General features: G+C 45.1%; 1 protein-coding gene across 1 annotated transcript in view; it reads left to right on the top strand.

Annotated features, from left to right (window-relative positions):
* Window positions 1-23102, top strand: part of MOGAT1 (monoacylglycerol O-acyltransferase 1) — a 128463-nt gene that overhangs the window by 94817 nt on the left and 10544 nt on the right. Inside the window, exons 5-6 of the mRNA XM_069727666.1 lie at window positions 10017-10191; window positions 19290-19489. Coding sequence (XP_069583767.1) covers window positions 10017-10191; window positions 19290-19489 — 375 coding nt within the window. The remainder of the gene's footprint in view (window positions 1-10016; window positions 10192-19289; window positions 19490-23102) is intronic.

Below are 23102 nucleotides of genomic sequence, written 5' to 3' on the forward strand. Positions count from 1 at the left end.
CAACATGGAAGGAAAAAATGAACATTTAACTTTTTAGTCACAAAAATTATCTTTTAGCAACAATTTTTTTATTTTCCCAATGGTAAAAGGAGAAACTGAACCACGAAAGTTGTTGTCCAATTTGTCCTGAGTACGCTGATACCTCATATGTGGGGGTAAACCACTGTTTGGGCGCACGGCAGGGCTTGGAAGGGAAGGAGCGCCATTTGACTTTTTGAATGAAAAATTGGCTCCACTCTTTAGCGGACACCATGTCACGTTTGGAGAGCCCCCGTGTGCCTAAAAATTGGAGCTACCCCACAAGTGACCCCATTTTGGAAACTAGACGCCCCAAGGAACTAATCTAGATGCATAGTGAGCACTTTGAACCCCCAGGTGCTTCACAAATTGATCCGTAAAAATGAAAAAGTACTTTTTTTTTTCACAAAAAAATTCTTTTCGCCTCAATTTTTTCATTTTCACATGGGCAACAGGATAAAATGGATCCTAAAATTTGTTGGGCAATTTCTCCCGAGTACACCGATGCCTCATATGTGGGGGTAAACCACTGTTTGGGCACTCGGCAGGGCTCGGAAGGGAAGGCGCGCCATTTGACTTTTTGAATGGAAAATTAGCTCCAATTGTTAGCGGACACCATGTCGCGTTTGGAGAGCCCCTGTGTGCCTAAACATTGGAGCTCCCCCACAAGTGACCCCATTTTGGAAACTAGACCCCCCAAGGAACTTATCTAGATGCATATTGAGCACTTTAAACCCCCAGGTGCTTCACAGAAGTTTATAACGCAGAGCCATGAAAATAAAAAATAATTTTTCTTTCCTCAAAAATGATTTTTTAGCCTGGAATTTCCTATTTTGCCAAGGGTAATAGGAGAAATTGGACCCCAAATGTTGTTGTCCAGTTTGTCCTGAGTACGCTGATACCACATATGTGGGGGTAAACCACTGTTTGGGCGTACGACAGGGCTCGGAAGGGAAGGCATGCAATTTGGCTTTTTAAATGGAAAATTAGCTCCAATCATTAGCGGACACCATGTCACGTTTGGAGAGCCCCTGTGTGCCTAAATATTGGAGATCCCCCAGAAATGACCCCATTTTGGAAACTAGTCCACCAAAGGAACTAATCTAGATGTGTGGTGAGGACTTTGAACCCCCAAGTGCTTCACAGAAGTTTATAACGCAGAGCCATGAAAATAAAAAAATAAAAATTATTTTCTCAAAAATGATCTTTTAGCCTGCATTTTTTTATTTTCTCAAGGGTATCAGGAGAAATTTGACCCCAATATTTGTTGTCCAGTTTCTCCTGAGTACGGTGATACCCCATATGTGGGGGTAAACTACTGTTTGGGCACATGCCGGGGCTCGGAATTGAAGTAGTGACGTTTTGAAATGCAGACTTTGATGGAATGCTCTGCGGGCGTCACGTTGCGTTTGCAGAGCCCCTGATGTGGCTTAACAGTAGAAATCCCCCCACAAGTGACCCCATTTTGGAAACTAGACCCCGAAAGGAACTTATCTAGATGTGTGGTGAGCACTTTGAACCCCCAAGTGCTTCATAGAAGTTTATAATGCAGAGCCGTGAAAATAATAAATACGTTTTCTTTCCTCAAAAATAATTATTTAGCCCAGAATTTTTTATTTTCCCAAGGGTTACAGGAGAAATTGGACCCCAAAAGTTGTTGTCCAGTTTGTCCTGAGTACGCTGATACCCCATGTGTGGGGGTAAACCACTGTTTAGGCACACGTCGGGGCTCAGAAGGGAAGTAGTGACTTTTGAAATGCAGACTTTGATGGAATGGTCTGCGGGCATCACGTTGCGTTTGCAGAGCCCCTGGTGTGCCTAAACAGTAGAAATCCCCCACAAGTGACCCCATTTTAGAAACTAGACCCCCCAAGGAACTTATCTAAATATGTGGTGAGCACTTTCAACCCCCAAGTGCTTCACAGACGTTTACAACGCAGAGCTGTGAAAATAAAAAATCATTTTTCTTTCCTCAAAAATGATGTTTTAGCAAGCATTTTTTTATTTTCACAAGGGTAACAGGAGAAATTGGACCCCAGTAATTGTTGCGCAGTTTGTCCTGAGTATGCAGGTACCCCATATGTGGGGGTAAACCACTGTTTGGGCACACGTCGGGGCTCAGAAGTGAGGGAGCACCATTTGACTTTTTGAATACAAGATTGACTGGAATCAATGGTGGCGCCATGTTGCGTTTGGAGACCCCTGATGTGCCTAAACAGTGGTAACCCCTCAATTCTACCTCCAACACTAACCCCAACACACCCCTAACTCTAATTCCAACTGTAGCGATAACCCTAATCACAACCCTAACCCCAACACACCCCTAACCCTAACCACAACCCTAATTCCAACCCTAACCCTAAGGCTATGTGCCCACATTGCGGATTCGTGTGAGATTTTTCAGCATCATTTTTGAAAAATCCGCGGGTAAAAGGCGCTGCGTTTTACCTGTGGATTTTCCGCGGATTTCCAGTGTTTTTTTGTGCGGATTTCACCTGCGGATTCCTATTGAGGAATGACATGCTGCGGAAAATACAACGCAGCGTTTCCGCGCGGTATTTTCCGCACCATGGGCACAGCGGATTTGGTTTCCATATGTTTACATGGTACTGTAAACCTGATGGAACACTGCTGCGAATCCGCAGCCAAATCCGCACCGTGTGCACATAGCCTAATTCTAAAGGTATGTGCACACGCTGCGGAAAACGCTGCGGATCCGCAGCAGTTTCCCATGAGTTTACAGTTCAATGTGAACATATGGGAAACAAAAATCGCTGTACACATGTCACTTCTTTGTGCGGATTCCGCAGTGGTTTTACAACTGCTCAAATAGAAAATCGCAGTTGTAAAACCGCAGTGAAATGCGCAGAAAAAACACAGTAAATCCGCCATAAATCCGCAGCGGTTTAGCACTGCGGATTTATCAAATCCGCAGCGGAAAAATCCGCAGAGGACCAGAATACGTGTGCACATACCGAAACCCTAACCCTAGCCCTAGCCCTAACCCTAGCCCTAACCCTAGTCCTAGCCCTAGCCCTAGCCCTAACCCTAGCCCTAACCCTAGCCCTAGCCCTACCCCTAGCCCTACCCCTAGCCCTAACCCTAGCCCTAACCCTACCCCTACCCCTAACCCTATTCTAACATTAGTGGAAAAAAAAAATTCTTTATTTTTTTTATTGTCCCTACCTATGGGGGTGACAAAGGGGGGGTCATTTATTATTTTTTTTATTTTGATCACTGAGATTATATCTCAGTGATCAAAATGCACTTTGGAACGAATCTGCCGGCCGGCAGATTCGGCGGGCGCACTGTGCATGCGCCCGCCATTTTGGAAGATGGCGGCGCCCGGGGAGAAGACGGACGGACCCCGGCAGGATCGGTAAGTATGATGGGAGGGGGGATCGGAGCATGGGGGGGTGGAACGGAGCGCGGGAGGGGTGGAACGGAGCACGGGGGGGTGGAACGGAGCACGGGGGGGTGGAACGGAGCACGGGGGGGGTGGAACGGAGCACGGGGGGTGTAGCGGAGCACGGAGGGGGGTGGATCGGAGTGCAGGGGGGGTGATTGGAGCACGGGGGAGCGGACAAGAGCACGGGGGGGGGAGCGGAGCACAGGACGGAGGGGAGCCGGAGCAGTGTACCGGACAGATCGGAGGTCCGGGGGGGCGATCGGTGGGGTGGGGGCACATTAGTGTTTCCAGCCATGGCCGATGATATTGCAGCATCGGCCATGGCTGGATTGTAATATTTCACCAGTTATAATAGGTGAAATATTACAAATCGCTCTGATTGGCAGTTTCACTTTCAACAGCCAATCAGAGCGATCGTAGCCACGGGGGGGCGAAGCCACCCCCCCCTGGGCTAAACTACCACTCCCCCTGTCCCTGCAGATCGGGTGAACTGGGAGTTAACCCTTTCACCCGATCTGCAGGGACGCGATCTTTCCATAACGCCACATAGGCGTCATGGGTCGGATTGGCACCGACTTTCATGACGCCTACGTGGCGTCAAAGGTCGGGAAGGGGTTAAACACTACCGACTAGATCTATCCTCTTCAACTGACCTTACCTTTAGTAGAAGGGTGCTGCAAGCGGTGGTCCCTCCCTAAGGTGTTTCTTCTCCAAAAATCTCTCAGGTGTGCTGTCATGGGAGACGGGAAAACACCAAGGTTTCTTACTGGTAGCCGGTTTTTCCGGAGCCCATGACAGCACCTGTATATTCCCTCCCTTATTTTTTCACCCTATTGGTGCGCACTTTTTTAGTTGGGTGTTATTTGTTATTGTGATGTGGTGGTAGATTGCCATGTGTACTAACCAAGGGGGCCTCTCATGCTCTGAAAACCAACTGAAGCGAGGGAGAGGTACCGCCCTTTTTTTTCAGTAGGTTTCCTGTCCCGACTGGGCGGATCCTTCTCTCAGGTGTGCTGTCATGGGCTCCGGAAAAACCGGCTACCAGTAAATAACCTTGGTGTTTTTCTACGATGCATCAGCATTTCATGTAATATAGTTAGAAAATCCCAGTACCGCTTCAGGTGATTGATGGGTCTCTTGGAGTTAAAATAATCCTAAAACTATTAATCTTTATTAAATATATGCATACAACAATAAAAAATACATTAAAAAAGTGAACTGCACAGACAAATACTGGTGATTTTTCAAAGTAGTATATCAATGTGCGTACTAAAAATACATTCTATGACTGTAGATATCTCCAAACCATATATAAGAGAGAAAAAAAATTGAAGAATAATATAACCCACACAGAGAAATGTATAATATCTACCCTTGGTGCGGCAATTGGCGTTTGGCCCAATATACCTAAATGTTAGTACCATACATACACACAGATTATACAGATCCAAGTGCTACACATCATAAGTACATACGATACTTCTCAAATGTGTTGGCAGCATATAAGCATCATATATTAATTAAACCAAATAGAAAAGCAGCTTTTAAATAATGACAATGAGCACATATACATGTGTATGCCTATTTTTGTTTTGACATCTACAGGTATAGAATGTATTTTGTAGAAAGCACATTGATGTACTTTGAAAATCACCGGTATATTTCTCTGCAGTTCATTTTTTGTTATTTTTATTGTTGTATGCATATATTTATTATGCTTTGCTTATATAGCACTATCTTATTCCCCAGCGCTTTTCAGGCATTATCATCACTGTCCCCTTTGGGGCTCACAATCTACATTCCCTATCAGTATGTCTTTGGAGTGTGGGAGGAAACCGGATAACCCGGAGGAAACCCACGCAAACACTGGGAGAACAGACAAACTCTTTGCAGATATTGTCCTTGGTGGGATTTGAACCCAGGACCCCAGTGCTGCAAGGCTGCCATGCTAACCACTGAGCCACCATGTTGGTCTTTATATTTAACCCCTTTCTGACATGGGACGTACTATCCCGTCGAGGTGGGGTGGGCCCCCATGACCACGGACGGGATAGTACGTCCAGCGCGATCGGCGGCGCTCACGGGGGGAGCGCCGCCAATCGCGGCCGGGTGTCAGCTGTTTATCGCAGCTGACATCCGGCACTATGTGCCAGGAGCGGTCACGGACCGCCCCCGGCACATTAACCCCTGGCACACCGCGATCAAAGATGATCGCGATGTGCCGGCGGTATAGGGAAGCTTCCCGCAGGGAGGGGGCTCCCTGCGGGCTTCCCTGAGCCCCCCGCAGCAACGCGATGTGATCGCGTTGCTGCGAGGGTCTCACCTCCCTCCCTGCTTCCTCCAGCCCCGGATCCAAGATGGCCGCGGATCCGGGTCCTGCAGGGAGGGAGGTGGCTTCACAGAGCCTGCTCAGAGCAGGCACTGTGAAGCCTGCAGCGCTGCTAGTCAGATCAGTGATCTGACAGAGTGCTGTGCACACTGTCAGATCACTGATCTGTGATGTCCCCCCCTGGGACAATGTAAAAAAGTAAAAAAAAAAATTTCAAAATGTGTAAAAAAAAAAAAAAATAAAAAAAAATATTCCTAAATAATGAAAAAAAATATATATATATATATTATTCCCCTAAATACATTTCTTTATCTATATAAAAAAAAAAACAATAAAAGTACATATATTTAGTATCGCCGCGTCCGTAACGGCCCGACCTATAAAACTGGCCCACTAGTTAACCCCTTCAGTAAACACCGTAAGAAAAAAAAAAAACGAGGCAAAAAACAACGCTTTATTATCATACCGCCGAACAAAAAGTGGAATAACACGCGATCAAAAAGACAGATATAAATAACCGTGATACCGCTGAAAGCGTCATCTTGTCCCGCAAAAAACGAGCCGCCATACAGCATCATCAGCAAAAAAAAAAAAAGTTATAGTCCTGAGAATAAAGCGATGCAAAAATAATTATTTTTTCTATAAAATAGTTTTTATCGTATAAAAGCGCCAAAACATAAAAAAAATGATATAAATGAGGTATCGCTGTAATCGTACTGACCCGAAGAATAAAACTGCTTTATCAATTTTACCAAACGCGGAACGGTATAAACGCCTCCCCCAAAAGAAATTCATGAATAGCTGGTTTTTGGTCATTCTGCCTCGCAAAAATCGGAATAAAAAGCGATCAAAAAATGTAACGTGCCCGAAAATGTTATCAATAAAAACGTCAACTCTTCCCGCAAAAAACAAGACCTCACATGACTCTGTGGACCAAAATATGGAAAAATTATAGCTCTCAAAATGTGGTAACGCAAAAAATATTTTTTGCAATAAAAAGCGTCTTTCAGTGTGTGACTGCTGCCAATCATAAAAATCCGCTAAAAAACCCGCTATAAAAGTAAATCAAACCCCCCTTCATCACCCCCTTAGTTAGGGAAAAATTAAAAAAATTTATTTCCATTTTTCCATTAGGGCTAGGGCTAGGGTTAGGGCTAGGGTTAGGGCTAGGGTTAGGGCTAGGGTTAGGGCTAGGGTTAGGGCTAGGGTTAGGGTTAGGGCTATGGTTAGGGCTAGGGTTAGGGTTAGGGCTAGGGTTAGGGTTAGGGCTATGGTTAGGGCTAGGGCTAGGGTTAGGGCTAGGGTTAGGGTTAGGGCTAGGGTTAGGCCTAGGGTTAGGGCTAGTGTTAGGGCTATGGTTAGGGCTAGGGTTAAGGCTACAGTTAGGGTTGGGGCTATGGTTAGGGCTAGGGTTAGGGCTACAGTTTGGGTTGGGGCTAAAGTTACGGTTAGGGTTTAGATTACATTTACAGTTGGGAATAGGGTTGGGATTAGGGTTAGGTGTGTGTCAGGGTTAGAGGTGTGGTTAGGGTTACTGTTGGGATTAGGGTTAGGGGTGTGTTTGGATTAGGGTTTCAGTTATAATTGGGGGGTTTCCACTGTTTAGGCACATCAGGGGCTCTCCAAACGCGACATGGCGTCCGATCTCAATTCCAGCCAATTCTGCGTTGAAAAAGTTAAACAGTGCTTCTTCCCTTCCGAGCTCTCCCGTGTGCCCAAACAGGGGTTTACCCCAACATATGGGGTATCAGCGTACTCAGGACAAATAGGACAACAACTTTTGGGGTCCAATTTCTCCTGTTACCCTTGGGAAAATACAAAACTGGGGGCTAAAAAATAATTTTTGTGGGAAAAAAAGATTTTTTATTTTCACGGCTCTGCGTTATAAACTGTAGTGAAACACTTGGGGGTTCAAAGTTCTCACAACACATCTACATAAGTTCCATGGGGGTCTAGTTTCCAATATGGGGTCACTTGTGGGGGATTTCTACTGTTTAGGTACATTAGGGGTTCTGCAAACGCAATGTGACGCCTGCAGACCATTCCATCTAAGTCTGCATTCCAAATGGCACTCCTTCCCTTCCGAGCCCTCCCATGCGCCCAAACGGTGGTTCCCCCCCCCAACATATGGGGTATCAGCGTACTCAGGACAAATTGGACAACAACTTTTGGGGTCAAATTTCTCCTCTTACCCTCGGGAAAATACAAAACTGGGGGCTAAAAAATAATTTTTGGGGGAAAGATTTTTTTTTTTCAATTTTCACGGCTCTGCGTTACAAACTGTAGTGAAACACTTGGGAGTTCAAAGCTCTCGCAACACATCTAGATGAGTTCCTTAGGGGGTCTACTTTCCAAAATGGTGTCACTTGTGGGGGGTTTCAATGTTTAGGCACATCAGTGGCTCTCCAAACGCAACATGGCGTCCCATCTCAATTCCTGTCAATTTTGCATTGAAAAGTCAAACGGCGCTCCTTCCCTTCCGAGCTCTCCCATCCGCCCAAACAGTGGTTTACCCCCACATATGGGGTATCGGCATACTCAGGACAAATTGTACAACAACTTTTGGGGTCCAATTTCTTCTCTTACCCTTGGGAAAATAAAAAATTGGGGGCGGAAAGTTAATTTTTGTGAAAAAATATGATTTTTTTATTTTTACGGTTCTACATTATAAACTTCTGTGAAGCACTTGGTGGGTCAAAGTGCTCACCACACATCTAGATAAGTTCCTTAAGGGGTCTACTTTCCAAAATGGTGTCACTTGTGGGGGGTTTCAATGTTTAGGCACATCAGGGGCTCTCCAAACGAAACATGGCGTCCCATCTCAATTCCAGTCAATTTTGCATTGAAAAGTCAAATGGCGCTCCTTCGCTTCCGAGCTCTGCCATGCGCCCAAACAGTGGTTTACCCCCACATGTGGGGTATTGTCGTGCTCAGGACAAATTGTACAACAATGTTTGGAGTCTATTTTCTCCTGTTACCCTTGGTAAAATTAAACAAATTGGAGCTGAATTAAATTTTTTTGTGAAAAAAAAGTTAAATGTTCATTTTTATTTAAACATTCAAAAAATTCCTGTGAAGCACCAGAAGGGTTAATAAACTTCTTGAATAAGGTTTTGAGCACCTTGAGGGGTGTAGTTTTTAGAATGGTGTCACACTTGGGTATTTTCTATCATATAGACCCCTCAAAATGACTTCAAATGAGATGTGGTCCCTAAAATAAAATGGTGTTGTAGAAATGAGAAATTGCTGGTCAACTTTTAACCCTTATAACTCCCTAACAAAAAAAAATTTTGGTTCCAAAATTGTGCTAATGTAAAGTAGACATGTGGGAAATCTTACTTATTAAGTATTTTGTGTGACATATCTCTGTGATTTTAATTGCATAAAAATTCAAAGTTGGAAAATTGCGAAATTTTCATAATTTTCGACAAATTTCCGTTTTTTTCACAAATAAACGCAGGTACTATCAAAGAATTTTTACCATTGTCATGAAGTACAATATGTCACGAGAAAACAATGTCAGAATCACTGGGATCCGTTGAAGCGTTCCAGAGTTATAACCTCACAAAGGGACAGTGGTCAGAATTGTAAAAATTGGGCCGGTCATTAACGTGCAAACCACCCTTGGGGGTAAAGGGGTTAATAAAGATTTTATTGTTTTAGACTATTTGTACTCTGAAGTAGTTTTTTTTTTTTTTTTCAATTGTTTTTTTTCTGCTTTATTAAACTCCTAACTATGACAATTTTGAGGGGAAATTTGAGAGAGACCGGTCAATCACCTGGAGTGGTGCAATGAGAAGCTCGCCAGGGGTGGTGCTAGACTCATCCCATCTCTGCCTATGATCTCTGGCCAGATTGTCTAAGTATGTTTTCCCTGAAAATGCCACAGCAGGTCAGAGAAACTTTTATACCTGGGTGCAGTTGTGGTAGCACTGCCACTCATAACAGGCAGAATGGGATAATACCAGTCATTAACATTACTGACTTGCCATACATTGGGCATGCATTTATGTGATCATTCTAGTTTTTCCAGTTTCCTCCATCTTCTACAGATATAAATTAATTTAGTTGACTTTCCACGATCCTCATCCTGTTGGTTGTGACATAGAAACAATAGGTGGCTATTACTTACATTTATAATGTTTAAAAGGCTAAATATGATGTCTGAACAGTATTGGCAGCAACAGGTGAATAATCTATAGGCACAATACCTATATGCATACACTAAAGTGTATCATCTCTGCCTTTCCCATATACCAGGTCTGGTGTCTGCATCCAAGAAGAGTGTGACACATGTTCTGACCCGAGAGGAGGGAGGAAATGCTGCCATCATAGTAATTGGGGGTGCTGAAGAATCATTGGATGCACATCCGGGAAATTTGACCCTCCACATTTTGAAGAGGAAAGGATTCATCAAAGTTGCATTGAAGAGAGGGTGCGTTATGAGTGATAAGCTGGATTATATATCCTCCATATGCATTGGTACAAAGAAAAAGCTAGAGTAATTTGTTCTGTTGCTTCCACCTGGGAACCACAGAGGCTTGTAGCATGATTCTTTTCTGTTCATCTCCCAGCTGTGCATGTTAAAGTGGTTCTTCGACAATGTAATAAGATGGCCCCATCACGTAATTCAAAGTTCAAATGGCAGCTCATCTTAGTCTGAAGCAGTCTGAAGAAACATTGCTCCTGAGGCCTGTGTCTTAAATGACAGAGAAGCTGTATTGCATGAACCGATACTAATGAGCTGCTTGAGAAGGGCTAGTACATGAGAAGAAAATCTTCTACTCGGTTGACTAAGAACAAAGGTTTTTTTCTCAAGTTGCCCTCCATAACTGTACTACAGGAGGCTGCTCCCCACCCTAATAGGGACAGGAAATGCAGAGGATAAATGGCTCACCCCATGTCCTCTCTTCAGTGTTTTCCTGTCCCTATGAGGCATGAGGAGGTTATCCTGCGGTTCTGTGGCCAGCAGCAGACACTATCTTGCATATCTTTTAGGCCTTGCAGCTGAGGACGATCGTTCCGGCCTTCCCCTCTGATAGCTGCTCCTGTCTTCTCCAGTACACAGGACCTCACCATTCTTCCCTCGCCTCTGGGTAATGCAGAATTATGAGCTTGTGGCCTCCTTGAGCTCTTCGGCTTGCCTCCTCGCCTCTCTGTAATCTAGCATGTGCAGCGCCCCGCCAGGGCTGTGGGGTACTCGGATCCGGGCCCTTCTTCTGTACTCAGTGGGGATAGTAACATAGTAACATAGTTAGTAAGGCCGAAAAAAGACATTTGTCCATCCAGTTCAGCCTATATTCCATCATAATAAATACCCAGATCTACGTCCTTCTACAGAACCTAATAATTGTATGATACAATATTGTTCTGCTCCAGGAAGACATCCAGGCCTCTCTTGAACCCCTCGACTGAGTTCGCCATCACCACCTCCTCAGGCAAGCAATTCCAGATTCTCACTGCCCTAACAGTAAAGAATCCTCTTCTATGTTGGTGGAAAAACCTTCTCTCCTCCAGACGCAAAGAATGTCCCCTTGTGCCCGTCACCTTCCTTGGTATAAACAGATCCTCAGCGAGATATTTGTATTGTCCCCTTATATACTTATACATGGTTATTAGATCGCCCCTCAGTCGTCTTTTTTCTAGACTAAATAATCCTAATTTCGCTAATCTATCTGGGTATTGTAGTTCTCCCATCCCCTTTATTAATTTTGTTGCCCTCCTTTGTACTCTCTCTAGTTCCATTATATCCTTCCTGAGCACCGGTGCCCAAAACTGGACACAGTACTCCATGTGCGGTCTAACTAGGGATTTGTACAGAGGCAGTATAATGCTCTCATCATGTGTATCCAGACCTCTTTTAATGCACCCCATGATCCTGTTTGCCTTGGCAGCTGCTGCCTGGCACTGGCTGCTCCAGGTAAGTTTATTATTAACTAGGATCCCCAAGTCCTTCTCCCTGTCAGATTTACCCAGTGGTTTCCCGTTCAGTGTGTAATGGTGATATTGATTCCCTCTTCCCATGTGTATAACCTTACATTTATCATTGTTAAACCTCATCTGCCACCTTTCAGCCCAAGTTTCCAACTTATCCAGATCCATCTGTAGCAGAATACTGTCTTCTCTTGTATTAACTGCTTTACATAGTTTTGTATCATCTGCAAATATCGATATTTTACTGTGTAAACCTTCTACCAGATCATTAATGAATATGTTGAAGAGAACAGGTCCCAATACTGACCCCTGCGGTACCCCACTGGTCACAGCGACCCAGTTAGAGACTATACCATTTATAACCACCCTCTGCTTTCTATCACTAAGCCAGTTACTAACCCATTTACACACATTTTCCCCCAGACCAAGCATTCTCATTTTGTGTACCAACCTCTTGTGCGGCACGGTATCAAACGCTTTGGAAAAATCGAGATATACCACGTCCAATGACTCACCGTGGTCCAGTCTATAGCTTACCTCTTCATAAAAACTGATTAGATTGGTTTGACAGGAGCGATTTCTCATAAACCCATGCTGATATGGAGTTAAACAGTTATTCTCATTGAGATAATCCAGAATAACATCCCTCAGAAACCCTTCAAATATTTTACCAACAATAGAGGTTAGACTTACTGGCCTATAATTTCCAGGTTCACTTTTAGAGCCCTTTTTGAATATTGGCACCACATTTGCTATGCGCCAGTCCTGCGGAACAGACCCTGTCGCTATAGAGTCACTAAAAATAAGAAATAATGGTTTATCTATTACATTACTTAGTTCTCTTAGTACTCGTGGGTGTATGCCATCCGGACCCGGAGATTTATCTATTTTAATCTTATTTAGCCGGTTTCGCACCTCTTCTTGGGTTAGATTGGTGACCCTTAATATAGGGTTTTCATTGTTTCTTGGGATTTCACCTAGCATTTCATTTTCCACCGTGAATACCGTGGAGAAGAAGGTGTTTAATATGTTAGCTTTTTCCTCGTCATCTACAACCATTCTTTCCTCACTATTTTTTAAGGGGCCTACATTTTCAGTTTTTATTCTTTTACTATTGATATAGTTGAAGAACAGTTTGGGATTAGTTTTACTCTCCTTAGCAATGTGCTTCTCTGTTTCCTTTTTGGCAGCTTTAATTAGTTTTTTAGATAAAGTATTTTTCTCCCTATAGTTTTTTAGAGCTTCAATGGTGCCATCCTGCTTTAGTAGTGCAAATGCTTTCTTTTTACTGTTAATTGCCTGTCTTACTTCTTTGTTTAGCCACATTGGGTTTTTCCTATTTCTAGTCCTTTTATTCCCACAAGGTATAAACCGCTTACACTGCCTATTTAGGATGTTCTTAAACATTTCCCATTTATTATCTGTATTCTCATTTCTGAGGATATTGTCCCAGTCTACCAGATTAAGGGCATCTCTAAGCTGTTCAAACTTTGCCTTCCTAAAGTTCAATGTTTTTGTGACTCCCTGACAAGTCCCCCTAGTGAAAGACAGGTGAAACTGCACAATATTGTGGTCGCTATTTCCTAAATGCCCAACCACCTGCAGATTTGTTATTCTGTCAGGTCTATTAGATAGTATTAGGTCTAAAAGTGCTGCTCCTCTGGTTGGATTCTGCACCAATTGTGAAAGATAATTTTTTTGTCACGGTGGCTGACCCGGTCCGTGGCCCTAGGGGAACGTCCGCTGTAAATTGTGGGGGAAAGGTCTTTAAAGGGATAATGTTCGTGACGCCACCTGTGGTATTCGGTCAGGGTGACCAACGCTGCTTAGGGGTCCGCTGGGGTGATGTTATGGCAGCTAGATGGTATACCTTCCCACAGGCGAAGTATGTCCCCAGGGCTTCCCAGAGTGTAGCTGGTGGATGATGTAAGGCGCAGTGAATAACGAGGACACAAGGTTGCAGTCTCTTTACCGTTACTGAAGGCTTCAGCATCCACAGTCCAGGGTAGGGACCACAGGGTAGGCAGAGTCCGGCCGGTCTGAAGGCATATCCAGAGTCCCCTTATCCAGGTGGAATTCAATAGCCTTCCTCTAGCGCCTGGGCGTTGTAGTCCCTCCCTGCTGAGCAACTCGGTAAGGTCCTCACAACTATTGTAGATGTTAAGTCTCTTCTCTCTGTCCCCCTGACGGATAGGACAAACCCGTATGACTGGTGGCCTGAGGCTTTTTATAGGGACCCTAGAGACCCCCACAAGTTGCCACCCTGCCTCCTGGGTATATGGTCGGGCAGCCGACGTGGAATCCACTGTCTCTGAAGTAATGGCATAGAGATCCTTACTCCCTCGGTGTTCTGGCTACCGGTAGTGCGCTTCAGAAGGAGGCAGCCTGCTTCTAGCTGGTCTCCCTCTGATATTCCTCTCCTTTTGCTATGACTTCGTTGATCACTCACTCACCTAGAGACGCCCCGGCCCCCACAAGTTGCCACCCTGCCTCCTGGGTATATGGTCTGGCAGCTGATGTGGAATCAACTGTCCTGCCAGTCTCTGAAGTAATGGCATAGAAATCCTTACTCCCTCGGTGTTCTGGCTACCGGTAGTGCGCTTCAGAAGGAGGCAGCCTGCTTCTAGCTGGTCTCCCTCTGATATTCCCTTCCTTTTTGCTATGACTTCATTGCTCACTCACTGCAACACCATTCCTTTCGTGTCCTTTCTTAGGATGCTGCCGCATGGGATGCAGGCGCAGCTCCATGTACCTTCGTCTTCCTCAGGCCAGTCTGGAGCTGGCTGGAACCCACTCCAACCAGCCTCTGCCAAACTCGGTTGGGACTCACTGACTATCTCCTTCTCCCTCCAGTCAGCTTCTGTCTACCTGGACAGAAGATCTCCTTCATTGCCTTCAGACGTAACATCACTCCTCCCTGGTGGAAGAATAACATTACTGCAACGACCAGGACTCTGGGGCGCTGCACACCCCTCTCGTTAAATCCAGTACTCCCGGACTGGGAAAAAGAAAACAACAATACATCAGCAAAAGACATGCAAAATTTTTGAAATGCTAATAAAACAAGTTAATATATACTAAGCTTCCCTTTATGGGAGGTGAGAACACTTGAACTTTGCAAACAGTAACATATTTACATTGTGTGCACAACTTTTAATGGCAAATAGAAAACAATTACTATCTAACTATGGAACATAGTTACCCATACAGGTATTCTATCTACTAAGTGCAAGTACCCTCTAAGGGTATACTATCATTAACCCTTAAAGTGCTAATTAACATTTTCCTTAGTCCTGCATGTGTAGAAGAGAGATATGTCTACCCCCACGGGCCTACTGCATTTCCTTTCCTAAAACCTAAATTTTATTTAAAGTACATCATTCAACATTTTATTCTGAACATTATAAAACATTCCATCTAACTTTCTAGCTACATACTATCGGCTATGCAAACATTATTACTATCCTGACTTAAATTTCTAACTTTATTGCATTAACTTACTATCTATTATATTAACTATTTTTAGCACAGTGCAATACTTCAACATTACCTTTAAGAGGAAACTCAAGTCTTTCTCTGAGGTAGTGCAAAGTATCAATACATAAGCCACTTATTAACATTAAAACAATAGAAACTTTCACGACGTCATCAGGAACAGTCTCTTCGCAAAAGCTTCTTCTTGTAAAACCAGTAGAGAGCACCTTTTAAGAAGGTGCAAACTATATACAGTGGACAGTTTGATCATGCACAGTTCATGATTCTGCAGTTCTTTTAAAACAATGATAAAAGTAGAAACTTGTGCAAAAACAGGTGCAACTGAAACATAGGATCCCTTTAAACAGAGAACCCCTTTAAGGAAGAACCCTAGACTGGTTTTAAAGCAGCAAAAACAAGGAGAAGTTTTTAGGAACTATATACAATTTTCAGGACTTCGAGGTTTATTGGTTCCACGCTGGGGGTAGTACCGGCGGGGGTAGTCCTGTGGGGTATCGGCTACCACCGGGTACTACGTAGAGTGCGTCCTCACTCTGAATAGGGGTCTGTGTGCTCACAGTTCTCTGTGCCACTGAGGTCTGGGTGCACTTGGAACAAATGGTGATCGGTGCAGGGGTCACCTGTTTGGGTGGAGAGCGATAGGACGGTGATACCTTGATGTCTGGTTTATATTTGCGGACATGGAGGGCATACCACCCCTTGTCTCCCCAATGCCGCGTGTACCTAACACGGTCACCCGGGTATAGATCCCGGCCTGGGTGTCCCTCGATGTGTGCCTCCACATCGCGCCGATTGACGAACACTTCAAGATCGAGGCCGGGCTCCTTTATAAAGCCCCAGCCTCCCTGCAGGCGGAAGGTTACGATGGTCCCATAATGCTGTGGGCCCCAGTCCTCCTTGGTCATCTGCCTAGCCTTAGCTTTGGCATGCAGGTCCCTCTCGCGGTCGGCCTGACATCGGAGCTCCTTCTTCTTGGCCCACTCCTCCTCCTGCCGACGTAGCTGCTGACTGTAGTCTTGTTGGGAGACGACCTCAATACTCTTCCCCTCTGGCTGGGCCTCCCAGGGAACCCAATTAGGTTGGTGGTAGCATGGGTCCACTTAAAGGTCACCCACTCTCCTTGGATGTCCACTTTCTGCCTGATGGGCTGCAGCGGGACGTCTGAGGTCTTCAAAGTCTCCCAGGGCCTCTCCCACGTTAGATGGTTACACATCAGGCCGGGTGGTCGTGGTGGGGGTGAGTCTACATCTACCAGCAGGGATTCCTCGGCTACCGGGGCAGGGTCGGTGTCATTACCTGCCTCCGTGGCGTCTCCGGTGCTGGTCTCCTCTGTCGCAGGCTGGGGCTCTGGTGGTTGGCTGCATCATTGCTCTTCAGGGCCGGCAGTCGCATGATAGCACAAGCTCCGGAGCTGAGCTGTGTTGACTTCCGCTCCCAGAACCTCCTTGTTCATGCGTCCTGGTAGGGTTCCGCTTGGCTCCCATTGGCTCGGACAGTGACTGGTGTTCTCCCCCTCTTCAGGACAACCTCCGCTCGCCATGATGCCAACCTGGTTCTGCCGAATGGCGTCCGGCGGTTCTTGCTCCTCCTCCTTTGGAGGGCGGTTCCTTCTTCGTCCTCCACCATCCCAAACTGGGAGGCGGACCTTTTTCATTGATGGGCATATCTCCCGGACATAGTAGTATCTGTGAGGGGCTGGCTTTACCTTCGCGCCGTTCTTCCATGCTACGCCCACGATGACACGCCCCACTCCTCCAGCACGCCACATGTTGCTGCAATGGCGGTGGTTTTGGCTGGAATCTTGGTGGGAAACAGCAATACACAGTCTTTAAGCACAGACAGTTCAAATACGATTCTGACACCATTCTTAGGCGCACATGACCCGATTTTCAGGCTTAAGTAGATCCTGTTCGTGACGCCAGAATGTTTCAGCGCCCTGGCAGGACTGTGGGGTACTCGGATCTGGGCCCTTCTTCTGTACTCAGTGGGGATGTCACGGTGGCTGACCCAGTCCGTGGCCCTAGGGGAATGTCCGCTGTAAATTGTGGGGGAAAGGTCTTTAAAGGGATAATGTTCGTGACGCCACCTGTGGTATTCGGTCAGGGTGACCGACGGTGCTTAGGGGTCCGCTGGGGTGATGTTATGGAAGCTAAATGGTATACCTTCCCACAGGCGAAGTATGTCCCCAGGGCTTCCCAGAGTGCAGATGGTGGATAGTGGATGATGTAATGTGCAGTGAATAACGAGGACACAAGGTTGCAGTCTCTTTATCTTTACTGAAGACTTCAGTATCCACAGTCCAGGGTAGGGACCAAAGGGTAGACAGTCCGGCCGGTCTGAAGGCATATCCAGAGTCCCCTTATCCAGGTGGAATTCAATAGCCTTCCTCTAGCGCCTGGGCGTTGTAGTCCCTCCCTGCTGAGCAACTCGGTAAGGTCCTCACAACTATTGTAGATGTTAAGTCTCTTCTCTCTGTCCCCCTGACGGATAGGACAAACCCGTATGACTGGTGGCCTAAGGCTTTTTATAGGGACCCTAGAGGCCCCCACAAGTTGCCACCCTGCCTCCTGGGTATATGGTCGGGCAGCCGACGTGGAATCCACTGTCTCTGAAGTAATGGCATAGAGATCCTTACTCCCTCGGTGTTCTGGCTACCGGTAGTGCGCTTCAGAAGGAGGCAGCCTGCTTCTAGCTGGTCTCCCTCTGATATTCCTCTCCTTTTGCTATGACTTCGTTGATCACTCACTGCAACACCATTCCTTTCGTGTCCTTTCTTAGGATGCTGCCGCATGGGAGGCAGGCGCAGCTCCGTGTAACTTCGTCTTCCACAGGCCGCAGTCTGGAGCTGGCTGGAACCCACTCCAACCAGCGTCTGCCAAACTCGGTCGGGACTCACTGACTATCTCCTTCTCCCTCCAGTCAGCTTCTGTCTAACTTCCTAACCAACCCACCAGTTTTACCTAAGTGTTTTGTCCTATTCGACTACGGGGGACAGAGAGAGAACATCTGTGAGGACCTTATTTGAAGCTTATGCAGTAAGGGCCTACACCACTACAGCGCAAGGGAAGGCTATTGATTTCCACCCGGACAAGGGGACTCTGGACTTGCCTCCAAACCGGCCTTACTCTGCCTGCCCTGTGATCTGGTGCCCTGGAATGAGGATGCTGAAGTCTTCAGTAAACAAGGTAAAGAGACTGCAAACCTGTGTCCTCGTTCTTCACTGCACCTCTCACCATTCTACCATCTACATACTGGGAAGCCCTGGGGATAAACTTCACCTGTGGGAAGTTATACCATCTAGCTGCCATAAAATCACCCCAGCGGACCCCTTAAAGCAGCGTTGGTCACCCTGACCGAATATCACAGGTGGCGTCACGAACATAAACCTTATCCCTTTAAAGACCTTTCCCTTTTATACGGACGTCCCAGGGCCACAGACCGGGTCAGCCACCGTGACATCCCCCTGTGAACCGCAGGATCCGGTACCGAGTAACCCCCTTGCCCTGACGGGGGAAAATTATCTTGGTAACTGTCAGGAGCAAGAATAGTAAAATGGCTGTTTACAGATGAATGTCTTAGAAATTTTTATGCATGTTGCACGGCTTATCATAGGGTCAGACATTGATTTTTAGGGTTAAACAGTCACTTTCAGCGTAAATTGGCAGATTACAAAGCCTTGTGCAAATAAGTAGGGCTTGTCAGACCTATTCATTGGCCACATGACTTTACCGGTAATAGTGCCGTTTTATCCACAGGAGCCGCACGCCCATTACCATGATTCATAATGTTTACAGTGTTTTGCAGGTTAACAGTCTTTTTGAAAACCTAGCCCATTTTGTAAAGGGGCGGCTTCATCCATTTACAGCTGCCCCAATGTACTCGTATAATGTAAGGGTTAATTAAGATCTGCACAACGATATAAAGATATTACAAAAATTTAGACATGTAGAATCGTTTTGCATTACACCATGCCCTGGTTCATCTCGCCTTCACGGTCAACCCAAAAGGGGAAGATGTGTGCGGTACTACTCTATGGGTTAGACATGGAGGACATAATAACTAAAGGTCTTCTATACTCTCAAAATAACTTTGCTTTTCTTTCAGTGCACATTTGGTGCCGGTGTTCTCTTTTGGAGAGAATGAGCTGTTCCTCCAGGTATCCAACCCAAAAGGGTCTCTGCTGCGTAGTGTCCAAGAGAGGCTTCAGAAGATCATGGGCTTCGCTCTGCCCCTCTTCCATGCCCGTGGGATCTTCCAGTATAGCTTTGGACTATTGCCTTACAGGAAGCCCATTCACACAGTGGGTAGGTGGACAAGATATTCTTCCAAGCTTTCTTTTAATAACATATTTACAGCACTTTTCTTTTAAAACTTGTCTAATAACTTGCTGAATAGGTCCTAGAATTGCCAGAATTAAGAAAAATCTGCATGTATGCGATCTAATATATTAATGATTATATTTATAGATATGTGAACATATTTTAAGGTTTTTTTTCACACTGATTTTATTTTTTAAAGCTTTCTGCAGGGTTATTAAAAAATAAAATACATGATACTCCCCAGTCAGATGCTCATAGCACTTATTTTAGCACCGCTGAGGTCTCTTTCCAGTCTGTCATGTAGCTGCTGCAGTCAATTACTGGTGGCAGCGGTAACCAAAAGGGGGATGTACAGAGCCGTTATTTTCTATATCACTAGAAAAATCTGTGAGATCCAAAGGGAAATTCTGAATTCAAAGAAAAGGGTTTTCTAGTTCAACAAAGGTTGATTACGTATGACATTTATGTCTCTAGAATAACCAGAATATTGGTGTATTACATGAACAACCTGTTGATCGTGAGGCACAATGTAATGCTGTATTTGCACCCCGCAACAGATGAATGCACATTTAGGTCTCAATTCATAAACTTCAGCCTAGATAAAGATTGTGCTGGACTAAGAGTGCACCTTTTAATGAATTTGGCACATATTCTACCTGCTGTGCGCCACTCCAGGAATCAGGGACTGGAGTACATTTGTCATAATTTGTGCCAGTCTTTTGGCGTAAATTATGAATTTGTCTTATCTGCTTAACCAAGGAAAAGTGTTGTAAGGGTCGCAGCTACAGCAACAAAATTTTGCACAGTCACACGTCTGGACCCTGAGAGCGTCATAGGCTACGTTGTGAGGTGAAATATTAACCCCGCGCTTTCCAATTCACCAAACAATTTTGCTCCTATCTACATAATGGGGAAAAAAGTGAAAGGAAAAGTGTTGGAGGCGTCGCAGCTACAGAAACAAAATTTTGCACAGTCACACGTCTGGACCCCGAGAGCGTCATAGGCTATATTGTGAGGTGAAATTTTAACCCCGCGCTTTCCAATTCACCAAACAATTTTGCCCCTATCTACATAATGGGGAAAAAGTGAAAGGAAAAGTGTTGGAAGCGTCGCAGCTACAGCCACAAAATTTTGCACAGTCACACGTCTGGACCCTGAGAGCGTCATAGGCTACGTTGTGAGGTGAAATATTAACCCCGCGCTTTCCAATTCACCAAACAATTTTGCTCCTATCTACATAATGGGGAAAAAAGTGAAAGGAAAAGTGTTGGAGGCGTCGCAGCTACAGAAACAAAATTTTGCACAGTCACACGTCTGGACCCCGAGAGCGTCATAGGCTATATTGTGAGGTGAAATTTTAACCCCGCGCTTTCCAATTCACCAAACAATTTTGCCCCTATCTACATAATGGGGAAAAAGTGAAAGGAAAAGTGTTGGAAGCGTCGCAGCTACAGCCACAAAATTTTGCACAGTCACACGTCTGGACCCTGAGAGCGTCATAGGCTATATTGTGAGGTGAAATTTTAACCCCGCGCTTTCCAATTCACCAAACAATTTTGCCCCTATCTACATAATGGGAAAAAATGAAAGGAAAAGTGTAGGAGGCAAATTGACAGCTGCCAGATGTGAACAAGGGGGACTTAAAGAATGAGAGCGATGGCGCCAAAGAGTATATACCGTACAGTTGCCAATGTGGGGCCTCGACATGGGATACTCACCAAACACGGGGATATGAACACACACAAAATGCGCCACACACTACCACGTGCTTGAACACATATTACCCCCAGCACACATTTCACCACAAATACACCAACCTCGCCACATAAAAGTCAAAACACAAAAGTCGCCACTCAAAACTCGCCACGCGCAGAACTCGCCACATGCAAAAACTAGGCCCTTGCAAAACTCGCCACAAGTGCAAAATTCTCCTCATGAAAAACTCGCCACACGCAAAACTTGCACACGCGGAAAAATTGCCACATGCACAAAAGTTGCAACACATGCAAAAGTTGCCTCACACAAAACTTGCACATACTCAAAAGGCACCACACATAAAACTTACCACGCGCAAAACTTGCTGCACACAACTTGCTACACTAACCTGTCACATGCAACTTGACACACAAAAAGTTGCTACACGCATGTTGCTACACAAAACTCATCTCACAAAAGTCGCTACATGCATGTCGCCACACACAACTCAACACACACAACTTGACAAACGAAACTCGCCCTAAAACACACACAAGTCTGGTATTATCCTTCAAAAATAAAAATCTGATTAATAAGCAGACAAACTACAACAATTGCACCATATAGGAAATACGGCAGCTGTCAGTCACATGACCTGTCTATTATGTGTATGTGTGAGCTAATATATACTGCCAGGGGGAGGGCTTCCTGTTGGCTGGGGATTTATCAGGCTGCCAATTTAGCTTACAAATACTGAGGTAAAAATACTGAGCAAATAATGTGTGAACGAGGTCTAATACAGGAGGAGATGACACGCAGGTATATACTATATACAGGGGAGATGACACACAGATATATACTATATACAGGAGAGATGACACACAGGTATATACTATATAGAGGAGGAGATGACATATAGGTACATATATATACAGGAGGAGATGACATACAGGTATATACTATATACAGGAGGAGATGACATACAGGTATATGCTATATATAGAAGATGACATGCAGGTATATACTATATGCAGGAGGAGATGACACTCAGATATATACTACATACAGGGGAGATTGTAATGACCAGAGGTCCGAATAAGATCCAGTGAGTCACAAACCAAGACCAAGGCAGAAATCTCCAACGGTATTTACTCAAAGGCAAAATAATCAAGGTAATATGGAGAATATTAAGGCAGATGCACCCCAAAGATACACTAATTCAGCAGCAGCTGAAATCACTGTGCCACTCAGAGGTCTCCTGAGAACTGTGTACTACAACAGACTAGTAAGAAATTTACCTAACAGGCAACTAAAAACAGGAACAAGTGTAAATTGAATGTAGTGTTATTAAGGGAGCCCCTGGAATGGCACATTGAGTATAACTTACACAACTCTAATATAAGATACACCTCTAAAGTAACAATTTAACACTCTGAGCAGAGATACCCGGGTATCTATAACTATGGTACCGTATCCTGAGATGGATTTCCTCTCAGGCAGGAATCCGCACAGGCTGCAGCCAGTTCATATTTTCAGCGCCAATAAGTTACAGCAAGCTCCTCTTGTCTTGTCGGCCGATGCCGAGCCCAAACGCCGGGGACTTAGTTAGTGGTCTCACGATGTAGTCTCTGCTTCTGTAGCTCCTAGGAATGCTTCCACGATAACCCGTCCGTCTCTGTATCAGCCGTCTGTCCAGACTTGGTTCTCCACTCAATGCACAGGGAATCCACAAACTTCCAAATACGTACTGGGTTCTTAGTAAAGTCTCAGTCTTTTGTTAAATAAAGGGTTAACTCCTCTCCAGGAAACGTTAGCCACACAAGTCTCTCACAGAGTTAAACAAAAGGTTAATTCTTCTCCAGGGGAACGTTAGCAACAAAAAGTCTCTCAAAAGCTTCTTTTC

Source organism: Ranitomeya imitator, chromosome 5, assembly GCF_032444005.1.
Source record: "Ranitomeya imitator isolate aRanImi1 chromosome 5, aRanImi1.pri, whole genome shotgun sequence".
NCBI classification, from domain to species: Eukaryota; Metazoa; Chordata; class Amphibia; order Anura; family Dendrobatidae; genus Ranitomeya; species Ranitomeya imitator.